This window comes from Myotis daubentonii, chromosome 8 (genome assembly GCF_963259705.1).
Source record: "Myotis daubentonii chromosome 8, mMyoDau2.1, whole genome shotgun sequence".
NCBI lineage: Eukaryota > Metazoa > Chordata > Mammalia > Chiroptera > Vespertilionidae > Myotis > Myotis daubentonii.
Genome location: NC_081847.1, coordinates 58,975,387 through 58,999,543, shown reverse-complemented (window position 1 = coordinate 58,999,543; position 24,157 = coordinate 58,975,387). Strand labels below are relative to the sequence as shown.

Sequence of the window (24,157 nt, the reverse complement as noted above, 5' to 3'; positions counted from 1 at the left end):
AAAATGACTTTCCTATCATGTAGAACAGTGTCTTATTTATTATTATTATTATTAATTTCCTGAATTCTTAAAAAATGAGAAGTGAAAGTCCAATGTAGAATTCTTGGGGTTTCATTCCTTTATCCAATTTCTTTCAGAATATATTGTAGGAAAGTATAAATTAAAATAGATCAAATTCCAGGAAATTCCTCTGTGACATCTAAGACATTCTAATATATCAGTCTGAAGAATAAGAGAAAATGAGGTAATTGAATCATCAATCAAAAAGCTTTATACATCATCTCTAAAAGAATTACTTGTTCAGAAAACTTAGAACACTGAGTTCTGAACAAATTGCTATTAGACTAACAAGGTATAAACTTCTTACATCACTTGCTTTACTAGTCATTTAAATAAATGGTTTTTGTGTCCACCTGCCTATGAGAGATTCAGGAGTCAAGGATTGTGTTCATTGTCTTTATGTAGGTATGTGACATAATGAAAAAAATACTTGAAATGGGTTTTAGTCTTGACATTGCTCTTCTCTTTCCATTGATATTAAGCAAGTTATTTAATTTTCTGAATCTCACTGAATAATACCTGCTTTATCTCATAACACTGATGGATCCAACAAATGAATGAAATTAATGGCACTTTGTAAACCATTAAGTGCTTTACAAATTTAAGGTACTATTATGCATGTTAGCCAGAGATTAAAGAATTCAAACATTTATTATAGCAAAGCAGAGAACTGTCTGTCTTTCTAGCTCTCTAAGATAAATATATTGCTCAGGTTAAAGTCTATGGATACAGATGGGTTCCTTTGTCTTACATTTTATGGCATTTTAATTTTATTTATTTTTTTTTAATTTTTTAAAAAATAAATGTGCACAGCTTTTATTTTATTTTATTATATACTAGGGGCCCGGTGCACGAAATTCGTGCACTGGGTGTGTGTGTGTGGGGGGGGTGTCCCTCAGCCCAGCCTGCCCCCTCTCACATACTGGGAGCCCTCAGGCGTTGACCCCCATCACCCTCCAATCGCAGGATCGGCCCCTTGCCCAGGCCTGACGCCTCTGACAGAGGTGTCAGGCCTGGGCAGGGGACCCTCATTTCCCCCCATCACTGGTTCTGCCCCCAGCCCAGTCCTGATGCCTCTGGCCCAGGCATCAGGCCTGGGCAGGGGACCCCCAGACCCCTCCGATTGCTGGCTCTGCCCCTTGCCCAGGCCTGATGCCTCAGCCAGAGGCGTAGACCCCCATCACCCTCTGATCACCTGATCGGCCCCTTGCCCAGGCCTGACGCCTCCGCCAGAGGTGTCAGGCTTGGACAGGGGACCCCCATCTCCCCCCGATCACTGGCTCTGGCCCCTGCCCAGGCCTGAGCCCTCTGGCCCAGGAATCATGCCTGGGCAGGGGACCCCCATCTCCCTCTGATCGCTTGCTCCACCCCCCGCCCAAGCCTGACGCCTCTGACCCAGGCTTCAGGCCTGGGCAAGGGGACCATCATATCCCCCCAAACCCGGCTCAGCCCCCCGCCCAGGCCTGATGCCTCGGCCAGAGGAGTTGACCCTCATCACCCTCCGATCACCAATCACCGGATCGGCCCCTTGACCAGGCCTGAGGCCTCTGGCAGAGGTGTCAGGCCTGAGCAGGGGACCCCCAGCTCCCCGTGGTTGCAGGCTCCGCCTCTGCCCAGGCCTAACGTCTCTGGCTGAGGCATCCAGCTCGGGCAGCGGGGACCCACAGCTGCAGCGGCCCCGCGATCGTGGGCTCCGCTTTAGGCCCAGGCAAGGGACCCCTAGCTCCTGGGACTGCCAGCTTCGACCGTGTCCAGCTCCCATCGCTGGCTCCACCCCTACTTCCTGCTATCACTGGCCAGGGCGGCAAAGGCACCTGATTCTCTGATCATGGCTGGGGGGCAGGGCAAAGGCGGCCCCAGGGCCGCCTTTGCCCTGCCCCCTAGCTCTTAGCTCCCCCCTGGGTTTCGGATCACTGTCAGTGGCAGGGGGCTTCTTCCTGCTTTCCCTTTCGCCTCCCTGCATTGTGCCTACATATGCAAATTAACCGCCATCTTGTTGGCAGTTAACTGCCAATCATAGTTGGCAGTTAATTTGCATATAGCCCTGATTAGCCAATGAAAAGGGTATCGTCGTACGCCAATTACCATTTTTCTCTTTTATTAGTGTAGATTATTATTTTACTATATATTATTAATATATTTTATTGATTTTTTACAGAGAGAAAGAGAGAGAGATAGAGAGTTAGAAACATTGATCAGCTGCCTCCTGCACACCTCCTACTGAGGATGTGCCCTCAACCAAGGTACATGCCCTTGACCGGAATCGAACCTGGGACCCTTCAGTCCGCAGGCCGATGCTCTATCCACTGAGCCAAACCAGTCAGGGCGGCATTTTAATTTTAATATCTTTTATAGAATGTGCTGTATAAGAAAAGCTGACTGTTTGAAAACAGAGACTTTTTGGTGGAGATTTTTATTTTTCAAGGTTTTTTTAAAGTTTATTTTGCATATTGTAACTATAAACAGAATTAGAAAATACATTTATAATATCATATTATAAGTTAGAAAGTATTTATAATATATTATCCATAGTTTTCCTAGTCATATTATGAACATTTTGGGATTATACCTTAGTCTTTTCTCTTTGCATAATTGTTAATAAAATTAGGTAGTTCTAGTGCCTTTTCCCCTTATTTCTTTGAAGTTACTTTTAACATCATTGAGAGTACATCTACCTGTACCTTTCTCTTACTTCCTCTATAACAGCGACATTTCTAGATCCTCAGACCACAAAACAAAGGGTTCTATTTGCTTGTATTCTCTTGCAAAGAACACAATGCTTGGGTCTGCTCTTGGCCTTTGTAGAACACTGCGAAACTCACATCCAGGGACAGAGAAGGTGCCTCATTCATTTTGGCAGCAACTCTTCTTTTCATTCACTCTTGGCCTTACTAGTGCATAATTACTTGTGTTTTAAATAGCTCTCTAACAACATATGTCAATAGATGCCAGCCACATGTGAACCTCCTTAGGTCTTTTTTTGATTAGCTTGTAAAATCCGATTTATATTCATAGAGCATCTGCATGAAATATACAGTAACATAATATGTTCCCTGGCCTTTTCACTTTAAAGATTCCCTTAGTCCTACAAATAAGCCCAAGCAAAAACAAAGATAATTAATACCACTGAGAAGTATTGATGTTGCAATCTGCCTGGGCCCCAGACTGCTATTGTGAGTTAAATGTGAGCCTCTCAGACGCCCTCCCTCACCCTTCACCCTGGTTCTTGAAATCCAAGTTTAGTGACTCAGGCAGGGCCCATCATTGCTCTGAAGCTGTAGACCACATGTGGATCCCATATTATTTGAAAGCCTGTAAAACTTTATGGTAAGACCATCAATAAGAGACAAAGTAAAGGTCAGCTCTGGATGAAAGCAAACAATAATGATGTTTTCTTTGATTTGAACAGTGGGACTGCTATTAAGTACACAGACAGAGTTAAGAGCGGAGTCACCGGGGAGCAGCAGATCTGGCTGCAAATCAGTGAGCCCACTCCGAATGACCAAGGGAAATATGTAATGGAGCTTTTTGATGGCAAAACAGGACACCAGAAGACAGTGGATCTTTCTGGACAAGGTAAATGGATATTCTGCAGGTTCAAACTTACTATAGAGGAGTGGGCTTTTTAAAAAGAACGAAGGGTGAGCCCTAGTGGTTTGGCTCAGAGGATAGAGCGTCAGCCTGCGGACTGAAGGGTCCCGGGTTCGATTCCAGTCAAGGGCACATGCTCAGGTTCCGGGTTCGATCAATTATTCTCTCTCATCATTGATATTTCTATCTCTCTCTCCCTCTCTGAAGTCAATAAAAATATATTAAAAAATAAAATAAATGAAAATAATGAAGGGTGATAAGAGGTCAATACACTTATCTTTTGGAAGATGATTGGAGATTTTAGTAAAGCAGTTTAAATTCAACCACAGTGGTAGAAGTCAAGAATTTCAATGGTTGGAGAATCATTGAAAAGTAAGCACTACTCTTTCAAGATGCATACAAAAGAAAGGCAGATTGATTTACTATCACTTGAGCAAGGACAAACACTGGAAAAGCATAGTTTTTATGGGGATTGAAATGTGATCATGTTCATGGATTCCAAGAAATCCACCGAGTTGGAAGGACTAAAGATGTGAGTGAAGGAAATAATTGATGTATCAGAGTTCAGAAGGATGGAAGGGTGGAGATCCAGGGCAGGGGTGGGAATAAGTGTGACTAAGCAATGACAAATACTGAGGACAGAAAGAAGCTGGAAAAGTTGGATCCTTATGGTCATTGGTTGAAAGAATGGGGGTGGAGGGGTGGTTCTGGAGCAACAAGGTAAGAGAAGAAAGTCACAGGAGATGAGGAAAAAGGGCTTCCACCTAAGAACATAGAAAAAAGGAGATGTGTAGCTATTACTTAAAATTTAAAAAGTTAAAACATACAGTCATAAATAAAAAATTAAAAACTGTGTGCCATTTCTCTCTCCTAGTACTGTATTCTTCATCTTATTTATTATTTCCTTAAAAAAATGCATGAAGTTACCAGAAAATATTGGGGACTGACTTTTTCTTCCACTTCTTCATATATTAAAATATAACCTAGCCCTAGCTGGTTTGGCTCAGTGGATAGAGCATCGGCTTGCGGACTGAAGGGTCCTGGGTTCGATTCCAGTCAAGGGCACATGCCCAGGTTGCAGGCTTGATCCCCAGTGGGGGGTGTGCAGGAGGCAGCCAATCAATGATTCTCTCTCATCATTGATGTTTCTATCTCTCCCTCTCCCTTCCTCTCTGAAAAAAAAAAAAAAATGCAACCTAAATATGTAATAGCTCTCAGTGTTTTAATCCTCAGAGAGTAGATTCATAATTTAGAGGACAGTCTTTCAACCCTGCCTTGAGTGGTTTTGTAATGTCTCTTAACCTTGCCCCGCCCACCATAATTGCTGAAGGGTCTCTGTAGGGAATGAGAGGCTGCCCCCCGGGGCTACGCTCTCAGGACCACACTGTGTCTGAGTCACATCCCACAGTGACAGGGGATTTCTTCTGCAGACCATTGGATACTTTGAAACACAGTAGAAAAAGGAAAATAAGAAGTGGATAGATTTAAAACTTAAAAATTTTTTTCTTATACCCTCTGGCCCATCAGGGCTTAGTTAGCTACCCTGCTCTCAAGTGCCCCTTAAGCAAAAGGCTGTGGATTGTCTTACAGCCGGACATGGCCACCCAACGCAGATTGGTTCACCCGTTCCTGACTCTCTCAGTCTGGCGTGGGCAGAAAGAGTACTGAACTCTTAGCCTGGTTTAGCCTAACTAGTCTACCTCCAGATACGTTAAGCCTGGCTTTATGCTTTCATTTTTCCATCTGGAAAAGGAAGGGGGTGGACTAGTGTTATATAAATGTTTTCTGTACAATATTATGATTCCTAGACCACAGAGGCTCTTTAAAGGCAAGGTGGGAGAGACTTCTAAACAAGGTTGCCTTTTCAGCTGAAGTCTTCAAAGTGGCTCACCCTGCAGTCTCAGGGAAACAGATTATTTAGAACTCTGTAGCTCTCCTTTCCTCTTCTCGCTCGCCTTTCATCTCTTCTCTGCACAACGGAGAAGCATTGTTTCAGGCAAGCACGGGCACGCCTGTGGCTGCAGGAATTCCTTGTGCTCTTTAATACAAATAGGTGGGCCAGACCACGGGACATAGAAACATTTAACTGTCCAGCTAGGAGGCGATGGCATGTGGGATGATTTAATAAGAGAAAGGCCTATTTGAAGCTCAGGATGCTTATTAGACAACCAACTTTTATTTGAAGCAGAGCTTTATTCCCTTTTTATCTCTGGTGGAGCTAATTCTTGGCCTTCCCGTTTGAAGAGTTGAAGGCCTCTCACGGAACTGAGAACTTCTAAAGTCCACTATTTCATATTTTCTCCCTAGAAAGTATTTGCTTAAGTCCATCAAGTTGTAGAGTGAACACATAGGCACGGGGTCAGCTTATTTTTATCTGCACTGATCACATTGACCTCCTGCTGTGAATTTAAACAGCCCCTCTGTGTTGTCAATTCTGGCTGAGCAAATTCTAACTTCTCTTTTTCCCCTTAAAGATTATGAGGAAGCCTTTGCTGAATTCCAAAGATTAAAGTAAGTCTTCTTTTGCCTCGCAAAGGCCAAGTGCATGCACTAATTTCTCTGGAACACCCTGCGTGTTGCTCCCCCACCTGAATAACAGGGAGGGGCTTTCCTTTAGACAAGGGCAGTGAGACCAGTGCTCCCCACTGCTGTGTTGAACAGCAGAATGTCTGTGGGGCCATGAGACACAGTCAAGGTTAGCTACTCTGAAACACCACTAAAGCCACATTCTTCTTTGTTTGTGTGTTTGTTTGTTTCTCTCAACCACAGACAAGCTGCCATTGCCGAGAAAAGTAAGTAAACCTTGTTCTTGCTTATTCCTAGCATAGTTTCAAAATGTAACTTTTATTTTCTATTATAACTGCAGATGGAAAAGAGTAAAAGCAGGTTTTTTTTTTGGTGTTTTTTTTTTTAATCTTAGGCCTTCTACATATGTTTTCATTTAGTCTCTTGAGTAAGGATGTCTATGAAAAGAAGGTCTCAGGTTACAGTATAGGAATGTCACCCAGCTCTTGACTTGAGCCAGCGATTTGGAAAAATCTCCAGGCTGCAACTCATAAAATAGGTTGTTAATCACCTGCAGCAGGCACAGCGTATCAGAAACATTTGGGTACATTAAAGGAAAAAAGAAATGAGAATCTTCGTACATTTATATGAGGTAAATCACAAGCACTCCAGGTGTTCCTGAGAGCCCCGTAGGAGAGACAACCCCCAGTAAGGAAGGCCTCCCCTTCATTTCACTGGACACAGTCCCGGTGAACACACACCAAACTGTCAAGTCCACCCAGAAACGTGTTCTATCAACTGTTTGCTTCACACATAGAGATTTCGAGAAGGACTCGGTCTTATGGCATTCCATAAGTCACAGTTATTATGATCGTCATAATAAGTCTGGTTCTTTAGCAGTGGGGGAGGCATGACTTGAAAAATGTTGAGGGTTAAAACTTCGAGTTGTCCTGAGCTGGAGTGGAAAGGGCCTGAGCAGGGGAAGGAGTAGGAAGTGAAGTCATCTGTCTGCCTCGCAGTGGCTCCAGGCGACTCAGAATGGAACTTTTCACCTTTGCCATGTGCTGCTGTCCTCCGCCTTCTGCTCTTTCCCTCTCCCGCTCAGGCCCTGGCTTGTGAGGTGGCTGCTGGTGGAGAATAGGGCAGACGGCAGCACCAGGGGCCTGTGGGGAGTGTCCAGGGACAGGGAGTTTTTCTTGTTGGCACCCGAGTATGTCCCTCCCACTCAGACACACAAGCAAAGCCAAGCCCGAGGCAGCAGCAGTTGACAGACACGCCCCATTCTTGAACTCTCTTGTGGGCAAGAAGCCCAACCTTCCCTCCAGTTCATGAACAGTTTCCTAAGATCACTGGGTCACCGCAGTTTAGAGCTGGAAGAGATGTTAGAGCTTTTCTAGCTCTCTGTTTTTAAACTTTTGTAAGCCATGGAACACTTACTTCATACAAAATCTTCCACACACACCCAATATATAAAGTAGGTAAAAGCAGAGTTATCTTCATTGGCTCCTTGACTCAATACCCCATCTTGACCTTCTCTCCGGCCCCCTCCGAGGAATCCCATGGACTCTGTGCACATTTCTAATCCAACCCTCCCCCCATCCTGTAGATGAGAAGACTGAGGTCCACACAGTGATGTGACACGCTTCATATCACACAGCAAGTGGCACAGGGACCCAGATGATGGCTTGGGCTTATAAGTGGCGTAAGGTGCAGTGAAATCAGTGGGAGAATGCAGTCAACACTCTGCTAAAGCTTTAGCCTGACTTAGTGGAGAAGGGAATTGTAGAAATATGGGTCAAGAGCTACACATTCATGAAGCAGGCCTACAAATGAGACAGCGGCAGCCACAGCATTGGTATCAGAGAGGGTGATTTTGAGTAAATGACAGAAGGCATCCTTCCCTGGGGCTGAACAGTCACACACAGGATACATGGCTCGGCTAGGGAGCCGGCCCTGGATTTCAGCGCCTTGGCTGCACTTTGTCCCTTCACCTTGAAGCCTTTATACTCATGGCCATAGACAGCAGCCCTGCATAGTGCTACCAAGAACTCTCAGGATACAAGAAAGGGAAGGTTTATAGGGAAAGCCTCAAAGAAAGCCCATGTCTGCACGAACCGCCAGATCTCCCTGACATAACACTTCCAATTATGCAACCTTTTTTCATCATAGGAAAGCCCATAAAAGAGGCCACACTGAGCTTGGAGGCTGTCCATAGTGATCTGCTCTGCCTCCTCGAGCTGAGCCCCACTGAGCTGCAGAAGGGCCAGGACTGAAAATAGCCATGAAAATGATAGAGCAGGTCTTGATCCAACAAAGAGATCTCAAGCTGATATTTTAGGCACAGATAGAGGCTCCTGCACTCATGAAATATGTGTGTGAAGAAGGATTAACATTTCAGCATCACTGGGTCATTTTTAACTTTTGCATGTCAAAAGCAGGTATAAAGTTACGGTAAGGATAGGAGACTAAATTGGAAAGGTAGTTCCCTGGGGTGGTTTTGTGAATGTGATCGCTGGTGCTCAGTGTTTCCGTGATTAACCAGAAATGCCTATTCTTGCAGATCGCGCCCGGGTGGTGGGTGGTCTGCCCGATGTGGTCACCATCCAGGAGGGCAAGGTAAGCATGGAGCACTCCTGTCCCTGCTTCTTCCACACTAGGAATGGGTTCCAGGGCCTCAGACTTTGTTCTATCTTTTACGATACATACCATCCTATGCAATGGCTGCTTATGCTTGACTTCAGAATAGCCAATACAAGATTCAAAATGCAGCCATTTTTCCAATCATCTTAATATTTTGGGCCAAGCATCAGGATGCAAGTTTGTTTAATGTGGGCACTTGTCGACCACTTAGTATCTTTCTAGAGTTACCCTCTAAAATCACAAGGAGTAGAAAATGTTCAATCATAACTACATGACAAATGTAATTGAAGAAAGAAGTGACTTCTAACACCTAGTGGCAAAGGGGCTGTCTTATTAAACACCTCACCTTTGAAAGGAGACATGCTGCTCCATGAATGTCGATAGGCTCTATTTCAGTTGAAAACTGATTTCTGTTCGTAAGTTTAAAATTAGTATCACCTGGCTCCATAATAATCTCTGAAAAGCAATGAACATAATTTCTAACCTGGATTCTCTTTCTTCATCCCTGTTTCATTAAAAACAGGTTTAATGTCAACCCATGAACCAGGAGGTCATGGTTGATTTCCAGTCAGGGCACATGATCAGGTTTCGGGCTCAATCCTCAGTAGGGAGCGTGCAGGAAGCATCTGATCAATGTTTCTCTCTCATCAATGTTTCTATCTCTCCATCCATCTCCCATCTTCTCTCTCTAAAATCAATAAAAACAAAAAACAAGTTTAATATACCAGTCATAGGGGTATGGGTATTTATAGTAGAATAAAACCTTTTCTCACCTCAAAATGATAATGAAGACATATGATGGGTGATTGGAACTAGAGTGATAAAACAAGGTATATCTAAAGTTTAGTGAGAGGTAGGTTTCATCCACCTGTGTTTCTTCGTAGTGAAACATGACTACAGTTTACTTTAAGCTCAACCATTTACAGGGTTGCTTTTGTTTTAAACTCTATTTTCCATTTTCCTCACCTAACAAGGTTCAAAATACGCAACTCACTGGGTCATAGTGAAAATTAAGAGGCAGTGTATATGTGAAAATACTTTGTGATCTATAACTCAAATCTAGAGTATGGATAATAGTTTTCCATAACATCTAAGGTACTTAGTTTTGTTTGGTTTTGTTAAAAGTCTTAACCCCCAAGTAATCACAGTTTCCAAAACCTGGCCCACTTGGAGAAGACTGATGGCAATAGGTTGACTCATATTTTTCTTGAAATGCATTTGTAGAATAATTCAGTAAGAAATGCTAATTAATCCTGGAAAGAAAACAGATTTCTTAATCTATGCAACTTTAAAAGATACTCTTATAGAAGAGATCACAGGTGGTCATGTAAGACTCTATAGAAGGACATTTAGAAGGATATCCTTTTCCCTGTGTGCCCTAGTTATTTTTCTTATAATTACTGGATTTTAGGAAGAAAAAAATGCAAGAATGAAATTTAAAATGTGAAATAAATTCAACATTTTTGGCTATCAAGGAAATGCAAATTAAAACCACATTGAAATACCATAACACACCTATCAGAATTGCTAAAATAAAAAATAGTGACAACAAATGCTGGTGAGGATGCAGAGAAACTGAATCACTCACACATTGCAGGTGGAAATGTAAATCAAAATTGTACAGCCACTCAGGAAAACAGGTTGGCAATTTCTTAAAATATGAAACATGCATTTACCATATGACCCAGCAATTGCACTCCTGGGCACTTATCAGAGAGAAATTAAAACTTATGTTCACATAAAAACCTGTACACAAATGTTTCTAGCAGCTTTATTCCTAATGGCCCCAAACGGTCCAGATAACCCTTAGAGATATGACCACAACATGGCACATACTCAGTGATAAGCAGGAACAAATCATTGGTACTTGCAACAATTTGGATGAATCTGCAAGGAATTATGCTGAGTGGAAAAGGCAATCCAGAAAGGTTACATATTGTCTGATGCTATTTATATAATGTTTTTAAAATTAGAAAATTTTAGAAACAGAAGACAGATTAGGAATGAGATTGAGAGATTGGGAGGTGGGGAGAGGTGGTTATAAAGGGTAACACGAGAGATCCTGTGGTGATGGAAATGTTCTGTATCTTGATGGAGGCGGAGGATACATGAATCTAGACAGGTGATAGAATTAAATAGAAGTAAACATACACATACACAAATGAGTACAAGTAAAACTGGGGAAATCTAAATAAGATCAGTGGATTGTACAATGTCATTGTACGGGTTGTGATGTTATGCTGTAGTTTTGTAAAATGTAACTATGGGGGGAACTGGGTAAGGGTACACAGGATCTATTATTTATTACAACTGTATATGAAACAGATTGGGTAGAGTCTGGGGGAGAAATAAAACAAGGAAATGGAATTTGAAAATTAGTCACATTATCTGAAACAGCTGTTAGGATTCTGCTGCTGGGCTCTGTGACGCAGTTGAAATGCACATGTGAGCAGGTGGTGATTATGGCAATGAGATGTCTCTACTGAGACAGCGTTTGAAATGCCATTTTAGAGTAAAAGGCATCTATTTATGTGTTTATGAAAGTGAAAATGGAGATGGGATCTGGAATAAGCATTCTCAAATCCGAGTCCCTAAGAAACCTTCTCAGGTTTGTGTTCAAACTGTGACTCACACAGGTGCATATACATAACAAGTTCAAACCCTGATCCGGGAGGTTTATACTTATCCTCCATTGAGTCATGCCACACCATCAGAAGAACTTTGAAGTTGGATCATCATTATATCTGATATCTCTCCTTTCCTCTCATAAAACCTGTTTTGCAGACACTTAATCTCACTTGCACCGTGTGGGGTGACCCGACTCCGGAGATCTCCTGGCTGAAGAACGAGAAGTCCCTGGACTCGGATGACCACTGCAACCTCAGGTTCGAAGCCGGCAAGACGGCCTTCTTTACTGTCACCGGGGTGACCACTGCCGACTCCGGCAAGTACGGGCTGGTTGTGAAGAACAAGTATGGCTCGGAGACCATCGATTTCACCATCAGTGTGTTTATCCCTGAGGAGGAGGCGAGGATGGCTGCCGCGAAGCCTCAGAAAGGCGACAAGTCCAAGTGATCAGACCCGCTGGGAGGGCACGCGAAGGAATCTGGCCTAGGCTACCTTGTGCTACTCATGTGCAAATGGTTTGGTTAAGTGTAAGGAAGTCTTTGTGCTTTCTACTCCCTATTTTTGGTTTAGGGGAGGAGAGTGGGGATTGTCAAATCTTTTATTCATATTTTTTAAAAGCACCAACTAATGTTTTAATAGTTAAGAAAATACCATTGGTAGCACAGATATTAGGAAAGGGTTTTAAGCAAAAGACCAGAAAAAGAGGGACATTGAATAATGATCAGAAAGCAGACGAATGTGCTGTGGAGCAGAGTTTGGATGCAGATTGCAGTTATGCTCCAGTGTCCTGTGAGAACGCGACTAGTTGTTAAGCAAACCAGCATGACCGTGTGTTGTGGAGATAGCGGTGTGTATTTCGGTCGGCGGTCTTTTGATTTGGAGCCTCCTCGGTATTAATAAACAGTCCTCACACCTTTTCTCTTCTTCATCAGTGTTTCTCTCATTGTTACTGTTTGGCTGCTCATTTGGGTCTCTGCTGCATCTCTCTGGTCACTTCTTGTAGCTCCTCTTCTGATTTAAATTCCTTTGGGTTTAAAGCAGTACCTTCAGAGTAACATCAGGTAAGTCACCCAAGGTCCATTGAGGTTCAGAGGTGTGAAATTGCTCTGTCACTGTATATCTGTTATCTTACTGGACAATTAATTTATTCCATTGTTAAGATACCCAAAGTAATTGAATGAGTTGTGTCAATTAAGGATAATAAAAGGGTCAGGGATGTCTGGTGCTAGAATTGGTGACTAAGGAAAAAACAGCCCTCATTCTAAATTCAGAGAACTGCCAGATTCGGGGCCTACTCCTCTTCGCAGGACATGCCTACAGGCAGCATTCTGCTTTAGAAAATTTGGTTCTTCTCCAACTCCTAGTCCCAACCTCCCCCCCTCCACACACACACACACACACACATATGCGCGCGCACACACACAATTGCTCACACACCACTGGAGCAAAATAGTAATGATGAAAACAAGTTCATCTCTCCCTCTTCCTGTCAAGGGTCAGGAATGGGACAACAGACTCTCTTATACTGTTAGAAGGGGCACCTACAAATCCTCTCCTGTGCAAAGCTCTGAACTGGAAACTGCATCTCATTTGACTGTTGCCAATTCCCTTGTCCAGCCAAGTGCCCCAAGCTATTGCTGTGACATTGAACATGGGCAGGAGAGAGATGCTGTACTGTCACTAGCAGGCATGGCAAGTAATGAGATCCCTGAGAATCAAGGGGACCCAGTGGAGGGCTGCTGACCTTCAGCAGTCTAAAGCTCTCCCTCCCTCAGCAAGGAGGCTCCTTCTGGGCAAGGAGACCCGGAAGGAAAGTGGACACAGCCTGGAAGCAGAGAGAGGAGAAAGGGATGAAGTAGGGGTGGGTTTGTGTGTCAAGGAGCTGTGCAGGTGAGAGGCCCCTAAGACTTTACGCAGAACCTAAATGCACCCCTCACGAGACCAACAGCAGAGTCCTAGTGTTGGGAGAAGGTGGAGAGGGAGGTGTGTGCTAGCAGAACCCACTACCCCATTCCTCATTTCCATGCCACTGGAGTCAAATTGGGGAGAAAACAAGAAGGATTTTGAGTCCAATAAAAACACAATTTTAAAACAATGTGTTCTAGCCCTGGTCAGTGTGGGTCAGTTGGTTGGAGCATCATCCCCTACACTGAAAGGTCTCAGGTTTGATTCCCAGTCAGAGCACATAGTTGTGGGTTTGATCCCTGGTTGTTTGGAGCATCTACAGGAGGCAACCAATCGATGTTTCTCTCTCACATAAATGTTTCTTGCTCTCTCTTTCCCTCTCCCTTCCTCTTTTTCTAAAACAAACAGAAACACATCCTCGGGGAGGATTAAAAACAACAGCATTTAAAACAATGTGTTCTAAATTCTGAAATTGTTTGAAAGCTTAGGAAATCAAAGTAGACTATCACTAAGATGCACGCCATCCAGCAGAGGCTTTCTGGAACACCATAACGGTGAGGGAGAAAAACGGCTTTCGTATTCATAGCTCAATAAAGTGGTTATTAGAATTATTTCAGCCATTATAATGACCAAACTGAATAAAATATTATTTGATGGCTTAGATAAAAAGCTGTTGTTTCTACAGGGGGAAAAAAACTAAAACTACACATCTATCAATTTGATGTTGAAGGTCCTTTTAACATAATTCTTGAATCTGTGACCTGCTAAATGTCATCTATTGGTATACAGAGGATTATATGGGAGCACAGAAAAGACTCTTCAGAGTTTAGGTTGTTTTTTGTTTTGTTTTGTTTCAGATGATCAGTATAGTTGGGTTCTCTAGCCAGGTTCTCCAGCCAGGTTCTCTCTCTCTCTCTTTTTTTTCTTTTAATTGTTTTATTGCTTAAAGTATTACAAAGAGTATTACATATGTCTCCTTTTTTTTCCCCCGCCCTTAACAATCCCCCGGCCTCCCCTACCCCCCAGGGTCTTATGTTCATTGGTTATGCTTATATGCATGCATACAAGTCCCTCCCCCCATTTTATAAAATTAATATTCAATATATTAAAGTAATAAAATTAAAAATCTAGAGCTTCCTAAATTATTGAAGTTGAGCTTTAAAATCTCATTTTTTTCATTTAAAAATCTATCTATTGAGAAAAGTTATTCTGAAGGTACTTTATAGTATAATTAAATTCCATTTAACTTGTTAAACTGTATTTATAAATTAATATATTTTCTTTCCATTTTAAGTACTATTTTCTGACTTACCAAACAAAAACTTTGCAAGACCTTGAATAACTTTAATTACCTATAAAATTAAGTACATAAATATGGAAAAATTTGAGTCCTCTTAAATGTACTTCTTTGTAGATAAACTTAGTAAGACTGTAACATAAAATCACAATTATTGAACATTTTAAGTCACAATCATAAAACTAAGCTACTTACTAGGATAAATTTTCTAAGCCATTATAAGTACATAGAAATCAAATATGCACAGATGCCATAATGCAAAAATAATATTACCCAGTTACAGCCCCTATGGCCTGGGGCTAGAGTTTTAATAGCCGTCAGAACGAGAGGTGTGAACTCAGATTGCTCATAATGGGGAGCTTCATACCAACATCTCTGCACAAGGCTGTGAGTACAAAGGGTAGCGTATTAAAAAAACACAAAGGGGAATAGTAACAATATCACCAACTGACATGGAGAAGCTATATGGAAACTTGCCATCTGCCTGGGAGTGGTTCTGGGTAGAAAAACAAAGTTAATGATTCCTCAAGCCAGTACTGCATACTTGTGGGATCCACACTTATAGCACCACATGGTTTAAGCATCCTAAGCCAAGAGTTCGCATAAAAATGGCTAATGTAAAACTGTGGTACATCTACACGATGGAATACTATGCTGCTCTAAAAAGGAAGGAACTCTTACCATTTGCAACGTCATGGATGGAACTGGAGAGCATTATGCTAAGTGAAATTAGCCAGTCAATGAAGGAAAAATACCACATGATCTCACTCATTCATGGATAATAGAGACCATTATAAACTTTTGAACAATAATAGATACAGAGGCAGAGCTGCCTCAAACAGATTGTCAAACTGCAGCAGGAAGGCCGGGGAGGGTTGGGGGGCAGGAGGGAGGGGGGTAAGAGATCAACCGAAGGACTTGTATGCATGCATATAAGCATAACCAATGGACATAAGACACTGGGGGGTAGGGAAGGCTAGGGGACTGTCAAGGGTGGGGGGGGGAAAAGGACACATATGTAATACCCTTTGTAATACTTTAAGCAATAATAAAAAAAAAAATGGCTAATGTCTGGAGCCCCAGAGAAGCCAATGTAAAACTATACTACAAGGGACTTCTGAATCTTCCCACAAAGGATTACTGTTATGGAAATTGTCCTCCCACCACTTCCACTCTCTCTAAAAATCAGTGGGAAAATATCCTCAGGTGAAGATTAACAACAACAAAAAAAGAGAAAGGGTGAGTGAAAATACTGGGAACTCTGAATTTTTATGCCATATATTAAAAAACAAACAAACAAAAACACAAAACCTTCCCATCTTTGTGATGCATCAATAAACCTGCATTAGGGCAGCAAATCTTAAACAACAGAGGAAATAAAATCCAGTTCTCTCAGGCATGGAATCAGAAATTTTTTTATTTTTATTTATTTATTTTTTTACTGCTTTGGCAGTTACTGGAACACTTCCAGGTACTCTAGTTTTTCTGGTACAAACTAACATTGTATTGTTATTAGCACAAACTGTGTGTTCTGATTACTTCTGAGAATCCACTACTTCAACTGGAAAGTGATTTGTGCATTAATAATACCACTGGCACAATTTCAACTGTTTATTCTGTTCTACTCCTCAGCCTTGCTTTGCTTATCCATAGAAACACATTTGGATAAAATTCACAGATTTTATGGGAACTCTGAATTTTTGTAATTTCATAATTATGTCCTGTCCTTAGATATTTGCATTTTGACCTTTACCTGAGGGCTTTATAGATAAAGTGTTTAACAAAAGTCTTAGATGATTTAAACACTTCTGAAGAATTAACTGAATATGTCTATTAAAATCTCAGTCTCTAAAATAACTATGAGCTAGGTAAAATTTCAAAATTACTTAGCTCAAAGTTATTAGGACCTAAGTGACTTTTTATACTATTTTTTTTACATTCTTTCTCATAGTCTCGTGTTGAGAAGAGATAAGAATACAATACTTGTCCCAAAGCTCACACATATCCTGCAGGTACCCAGAGACACTACATGTGCCCTTCTATCTCTATTTAAGGACAAATGTCTTCATTCTGAAAAGGGGAGAGAAGAACATGCAACTCAGTTTCATTTAAAACACTTTGGCAACAAAATATACCCTGCCTTGAATAAATTATGAAAGGAGTATTCTCCTCCCTGATCTTGAGTTTCTTGGTCTCCTTTGCCTCTTCTCTCTCCTTTAAAAAGGACAAAAAAGACCCCAAATAGCCACAGCAATCTTGAGAAAGAGGAACAAAGTAGGAGGGATCATAATATCAGATATCAAATTATACTACAAAACCATTGTAACCAAAACAGCCTGGTACTGGCACAAGAACATATATAGAGATAATTGGAACAGAACAGAGAACCCAGAAATCAATCCATTATGTCCAATTAATATCTGACATAGGAGACAAGAGCATACAGTGGAATAAATACAGTCTCTTCAATAAATGGTGTGGGGAAAATTAGACTGGTATATGCAAAAAAAAAAAAAAAAGGCAACAGAAAAAACTAGACCACCAACTTATACCATACAAGAAAATAAATTCAAAATGGATAAAAGACTTAAATGTAAGTCATGAAACCATAAAAATCTTAGAAGAAACCATAGGCAGCAAAATCTCAGACATCTCATGTAGCAGAATTTTCACTGATATGTCACCTAGGGCAAAAGAAACAAAGAAAAAAATAAACAAATGGGACTACATCAAAATAAAAAGCTGCTCAGCAAAAGAAACCATCAATAAAATGAAAAAGGATCCCACTGCATGGGAGAACATGTTTGCCAATGAAATATCTGATAAGGGGTTAATTTCTAAAAAATATAAAGAACTCATACAACTTAACAAAAGGAAGACAAACAATCCAATTTAAAAATGGTAAAGCTAAATAGACACTTCTCTAAAGTGGACATACAGATGACCAAGAGACATATGAAAAAATGCTCAAAGTCACTAATCATCAGAAAAAATGGAAATTAAAACAACAATGAGGTATATCACCTCATACCTGTTACGATGGCTACTATCAACAAATCAACAAATGACCAGTGCTGGTAAGAATGTAGAGAAAAGCAATCTAGTATACCGCTGGTGGGAATGTAGACTGGTGCAGCCACTCTGAAAAGCAGTATGGAGTTTCTTCTAAAATTAAAAAATGGAACTGCCATTTGACCCAGGGATCCCACTTCTAGGAAGAGATCCTCAAAATCCTGAAACATAATCAGAAAGAATATATGCACCCCTATGTTAACAGCAGTACCATTTACAATAGCTAAGATCTGGAAACAGCCCAAGTGCCCATCAGTAGATGAGTGGGTAAAAAAGCAGTGGGGCATTTACACAGTGGGAATATTATGCACCTGTAAAGAGAAGGATCTCTTACTCTTTGAGACAGCATGGAAGTACCTGAAGAGTATTATGCTAAGTGAAATAAGCCAGTCAGAGAAAGACATGTATCACATGATCTCACTTATATTTGGAATCTAATGAACAAAATAAACTGGCAAACAAAATAGATCCAGAGTCATGGAAGCATAGAACAGACTGAGGAAACTCAGAGGAAAGCAGGAAAGAGGGGGGCAGGAAGAGATCAAAGAACTTGTATGCATATGTGCATAACCCATGGACACAGATGATAGTGAGGTAAAGGCCTGGGGGTGGGGAAGCAGGATGGAGGTGGAGTGGGTCAATGAAGGAAAAGGGGGGAGAATATCTGTAATACTTTCAACAATACAGATAAAATATTTTTAAACTAACAAAATAAAATAAAAAGGACGAGAAGCATAACCCATAGGAACAAGACCTCAGCCTAAAGTGTTACTAGTGCCCATGATATTATATGTAAACCACCATTTGCCATAAGCTGGTTCTAAATGAGAGAGAGGTTGGCACCCCTGAAACCACATTGCTGGTCAAAGTGTTTTCTTTCAGAGACCAGGAAACATGTCCCAGAATCAGAGTGTTTATTATGTAGATTTTATTTTGATCACTCAGGTTGATCCTATTTATCTAAACACTAGAGGCCCGGTGCACAAAATTCATGCACTCGGGGGGTGGGGTGGGTGGGTGGGTGTTTTGTCCCTCAGCCCGGCCTGAGCCCTCTCACAGTCCAATAGCCCTCGGGGGAGGCTCCAGCCACCACCATTGCGATTGCCATTCGTGAGCCCGGCTTCTGGCTGAGCGGCACTCCCCCTGTGGGAGTGCACTGACCACCAGGGGGCATGCCAGAAGCCGGTCCATCCTTGCTGCTTAACACAGTCGCTGTAGGAAAGAAACATCTGCACAGCATATGTTTCAAGGGACCTGGCGTATATAGCATACTGTTCTTAATATGTTTGCTCCCCTTAGCGCTGTGTTTTAACCAAGGTCACCTCTCCAAGAAAGGTTGTTTCCCCAGGTAGGGATTTTTCCCTGAAGTTAGGGAGGGGATTAAACCCCTTAACTAAATGCCTGGTGGGTAGCTAATCACTTTAACTATGAACAATCACCCTTAAGCTACATAATCTTTACTCCCTGGAATGGAGTAAAGATTAAGCTACATAATCTTTACTCCCTGGAATGGAGTAAAGATTAAAGAAAAGCCCTAACCTTTGGAATAGAAATTGACAGGATTAAAATCAACTGGTATAAATACAGATGTAACAAGACAATAAAAGACAAACAGAACTTGGCTGGAGGAACCTGGCTAAGAGGAACCTCGCCATGATGATCACCTGAAGGCTGCCTCTGTGTCATTCCTTCTTTGCCAACTCCGTCCACACCTTTGGGGACCCCTGGACCTGTTGGGGTTGGACCCCAACAGGGGCAGCTCCTGCATTGAGTGTCTGCCCCCTGGCGGTCAGTGCATGTCATAGCGACCAGTCGTTCCGCTATCGGGCCAAAACCGGCTCTCTGACATCCCCCAAGGGGTCCCAGATTGCGAGAGGGCACAGACCAGGCCAAAAGATGCCATGGGTGCATGATCAGGGCCCAGGAGGGACACAAGAGGTTGGCCAGCTGGGGAGGGACCGCGGGAGGGCTCCAGGGCGTGTCTGGCCCATCTCGCTCAGTCCTGATTGGCCAGACCCCCAGCAGCAAGCTAACCTACCAGTCGGAGCATCTGTCCCTTGGTGGTCAGTGCACGTCATAGCGTCTGGTCGACTGGTTGACTGTTTGCTGCCTGGTGGTCAATGCACATCATGGCGAACAGTTGAGCGGCCTTAGTATATCATTAGCATAGTACGCTTTGATTGGCTGAACAGCTGACTGGACACTTAGCATATTAGGCTTTTATTATATAGGATATCTCCCTACTGAGTCTGCCCAGTAACCGCCCATAAAAATCCTCTCCACGTAGGTCTCCATGCCAACCGCAGCACATACATATTAACACACCTCCTCCTCTGTCCCCTCCGTTTTTTACAGCTTAATATTCCCAGATGGAAAGATAACCAGGCCTCAGAACCCTCTTTGCTCTCAGACTTACGTCAGTACAGGCATCCATCCAGTTCATGAGCTTCCAAAGTCCAGTCCCCTTTACCAGAATGTCACATGAGTAGTGTCTCTTCCACACACATCCAAAACCAGGAACCACGTTGCAAAGAGGAACTTTCTGTTTCACTGAAAAGAAAACTGGGCAGAGGGAGAAGAGAACAACTCGTTGCTGGAACAGAATCTAGAAATCTGAAAGCTCCCTCTCAGGAGAAAGTTTTAGCAGTGTTGAAGTGCAGATGAAGAAATGATTAAAAGGAAAAAAAAATCCTTGTTTTCTTCTTAAAACTGAAATAGAAGGCAATTACCTATACCTTATACTAATACAAATACAATACATCACTTTTTCTACTCATATGTTCATCCAACAAGTACTGACTGAGCACTGGTCTGGGTCAGGCCCCTCGGCACCAAAGGCTGGCCCACAGTGGTAGAGCGCCCTCAGACTCTAAAACCCTGCCTTCCGGCCAGGTTCATGCCTGGGGTAAGTGGAAAATCACCGAAAGTTTTGACCTCTGGACAGGCATTCTTGGAAGTCATGGAATTGAACTGGGGACAGAATTGTTTTTTTCCATCTCACTGGACAGAGTGTGGCAAGACGAGAGTTGCTCAGTGTGTTAGTGCCTGAGAGGGAGGTGAGGGGAGAAAAGGAAGAGAAGGGAACATTTATTGGCTTCAGTGCATAAACTGCTTATCTATAAAGAATTAGACTATTTTCTTTTTTTTTTTTTTCCCCTAATTTTCTATAAAGGTTTTTAATTGGACTTTTTGTCAATTTTGTATTTCTTCGGGCTTCTAATCAGCAATTTTGTTTCTTATCTAGGCTACCTTATGGTTGTTAACATTTCATAAAATTGCTCGGTACTTATAATGCTGTATTAAAGGAGGTCATTGGCCCTGGTGTGCTCAGTGGTTAGAGCATCAGCCCACAGACTGAAGGGTCTGATTTGATTCCCGGTCAAGGGCACTTAGCTCAGTTGTGGGCTCGACGCCTGACCCTGGTCATTGCACGTGTGGGAGGCAATCAATCGATGTGTCCCTCTCATGTCCATGTCTCTCTCTCTCTCTCTCTCTCTCTGCCCCTCTTCCTTCCTCCCTTCCACTCTATCTGGAAAATCAATGGAAAAAAAATCCTCAGATGAGGATTAAAAACAGAAGGTCGTTGCCTGAAAATATAAGGCACCAAAGAAATATGAAAGCTACAAATAAAAATATGGTAAACTATTTTAGCTAGAGTAGCAAAATGTTTTTATTTGTATTTTAAAATATGGTCATGCTAAAATCACTCTATCTTATAAACAAGAGACATTTTGATGGCCCTAGTTCTGCTAGAATCTGAGTCAATGGCCAGTGAAGAACTTTCATGAAGTGGAAGCACATTGATCTCCTGGAAGGCACAGATGCAAAGCTGATTCGTCGCATTTCCACCCGACTGTAATAACACAAAACTACAATAAAGGGAAAAGCTTATCACCACAAGGCGGAGGATAGCCAGTAAGTCTTCAGACCTTTGTTGATAAATAATTTAAAACAAAATAAGAGACTAGAAGTTTAAAAAAACACCAAACTCACACTACTTGAAATGTTTATTACAGTGGTGGGTTAGAGAGATATAATTAAATATTATTAACATTGTATTAGTTATGTATTATATGAAAATAAATAGATATATAATTGTATGTTATTGTATTATAGTCATATTATATCTCTATAATACATATGTACTGAAGATTAGAGGAATTGAGCTCTCAAAAAATTACATAAGGACCTTAAAATAGTAAAACATTTGGCACTGCTCCTCATTTCTATGGTAGCCACAGTTACAGAAATGCCATGTGTGCTTTGTCAACTGAGGAAGTTTGTTACAAAGACATCATTCAAAATACGAGTCAAACTCTGGGAACTCCCTTTAAAATGGAAAAAAAAATCAGAAAGTGTTTACCTCTCTAGTCTTGGAAGTATTTTACATAGAAATCAGGCAAGTCATTGGGAAAAAAAAAATATTTTAACCCAGTTCTTTTCTGCCATGGACCTCTTGCACGAGCCAATGATAATTTCACAGGGTTACAGCATGACATTCTCTCTCTCTCTCTCTCTCTCTCTCTCTCTCTCTCTCTCTTTCTTCTTTTTTTAAATGGCAAAAATTTTGCTAAGCATGTGATGTCTTAAAATTAGTCAATTATTGATCAGAGATTTTTGTAACTTTTCAACAGTTGACTTCAGGTGGGAAATACAGGTGAGTTTGACTGTTTTTGTTATCACACGTTTATTCCTTCAACAGATATTTATCGAGCAAAGACTGAGGACACAAAGATGGAGATTTCCCCTCAGGGTGCTACATCTACCAGATGCAATGACAGGAATATGAAGAATCATAACATAAACAACAAGTTCATAAGGAAAGTACAGACAACATGCTATTATCTGAGCTCAGAGGAGGGATGCAATGCTTGTTCTATAGCAAGGGGAAGATAAGGAAGAGGCAAAGTATAGGATTCAGAAAAGGCTGGTAGAAGCACAGGAAATGGGGTAGAAGGTAGCACAACATAGGGCAGCCTGCTGATTCCTGTGTCCAGCAAGATGGACAGCGGTCACTGCAATTATAACTTGTCATTTCCTGCCCACAGTGTTCCCACTCTGACTCCAGGAAGATGTCAGGACTATTTTTGCCAAGCCTTACAGTACAGGATGTCTTCAAGCTGCATTAACTGCATTTTCCAAAGTAGGCTAATTTAATTACCAAAAAAGCACATATATTATCAGAAAAGAATGTTGTACCTTCTTGTCTTGTTATTTTCTGACAAGAATCATTTCTTTTTACAATCAAGTAACTCATTTTGAGTCAATTGCTTCTTTATGATAGATGCTGTCAGAATAAATACTGTAAATTAAAAGCTTTATTTGTTAAAGTTAATAAAGTCTTATGGCAGAATTATGAGGCCGGTGTATATATATATATATATATATATATATATATATATATATATATATATATATATATATATGTATGTATATAATGTTGCACAGCTAGGAAATAAAATCACTTGGAATTTTCTTTGATGACTAAACATACTCATATTTGATTTTGCTTTCATACAAAAACATAGCAAAGCACAAAGACAGAGAAAAGAACACAATCACCTATAATCCCACTCTATACCGTTGTTAACAGTTTCACGTATGCCCCCTTTATGTTTTCCCTCTGCATTTCTCTATATGATTTTAAATATTTAGAAAGGAAATGCACTTTCTGTCAGCCTCCAGAGCCTCCACACTTCCAACCGTACCACATGCCTCCAAGTTCTGAACTGCAGAAGTAGCAGGGGAATAGGAAAGAGGACAGAGATGTGGGGACATTCTGGAAGAGCTGGATTTGGTGAGTGTTAGGTGGTGTGCCTGGGGAAGGAAAGACAGGGGAGGAATCAAAGACGACTGAAACCTCATGCCTGAGCATTGGGAAGACGGTAATGTGTTTATCTGAGATATACAAGTCAGAAGAAATAGAATTTGGGGAACAGATAATGCATCTGATTTTGGATGTGTTGAATTACAATTGATATCTAGCAAGCAATTGTAAACTCGGGTCTGAAACTGAGGAGACCATCAAGTCCCTATACACACATTTAGGACATACTGGCCCAGTGTGACACCGGCAGTGCAGGGTGTACGAGATCTCCCCAGAAAAGGGGACGTAGTGAAGAAAAGACAAGTACCAGAGTCAGAATCTTAGTTAACACCCCTATTTCCTGGATGGAACAAGGATCCAGGACAGGGCCTGGAAAAGGGCTGTCAAAAAATGGAAGGAGAAACAGGAATGCGCTGTGGCACAGAAATCATGGAAGATGACAGCCCAAGACTCACAGGCAGGTGAGTGGTGATTCTCTCACCAGTGACTCTTCAGGAGCAGTGACCTTTGCAGAACGTGGGGTGGCGTGAGGTAGGAGAGAGCAGAGTGAGTTCCAGTGGTCACTGGAAAGAAGGAAGAGCTGGGGATGAAAGCAGAATAGGAGATGTATGTTTGTAAACAGAAAGCAAGGC

General features: G+C 41.7%; 1 protein-coding gene across 2 annotated transcripts in view; it reads left to right on the top strand.

The window, feature by feature from the left end:
* Window positions 1-12,341, top strand: part of MYOM1 (myomesin 1) — a 132,046-nt gene extending 119,705 nt beyond the window's left edge. For both annotated transcript variants that reach the window (XM_059706538.1, XM_059706539.1), the window contains 5 exons: window positions 3,470-3,636; window positions 6,126-6,162; window positions 6,421-6,443; window positions 8,717-8,772; window positions 11,581-12,341. In XM_059706538.1, the coding sequence (XP_059562521.1) occupies window positions 3,470-3,636; window positions 6,126-6,162; window positions 6,421-6,443; window positions 8,717-8,772; window positions 11,581-11,871 (574 nt within the window). In that variant the 3' untranslated portion in view covers window positions 11,872-12,341. The remainder of the gene's footprint in view (window positions 1-3,469; window positions 3,637-6,125; window positions 6,163-6,420; window positions 6,444-8,716; window positions 8,773-11,580) is intronic.
* Window positions 12,342-24,157: the final 11,816 nt, after the last annotated feature.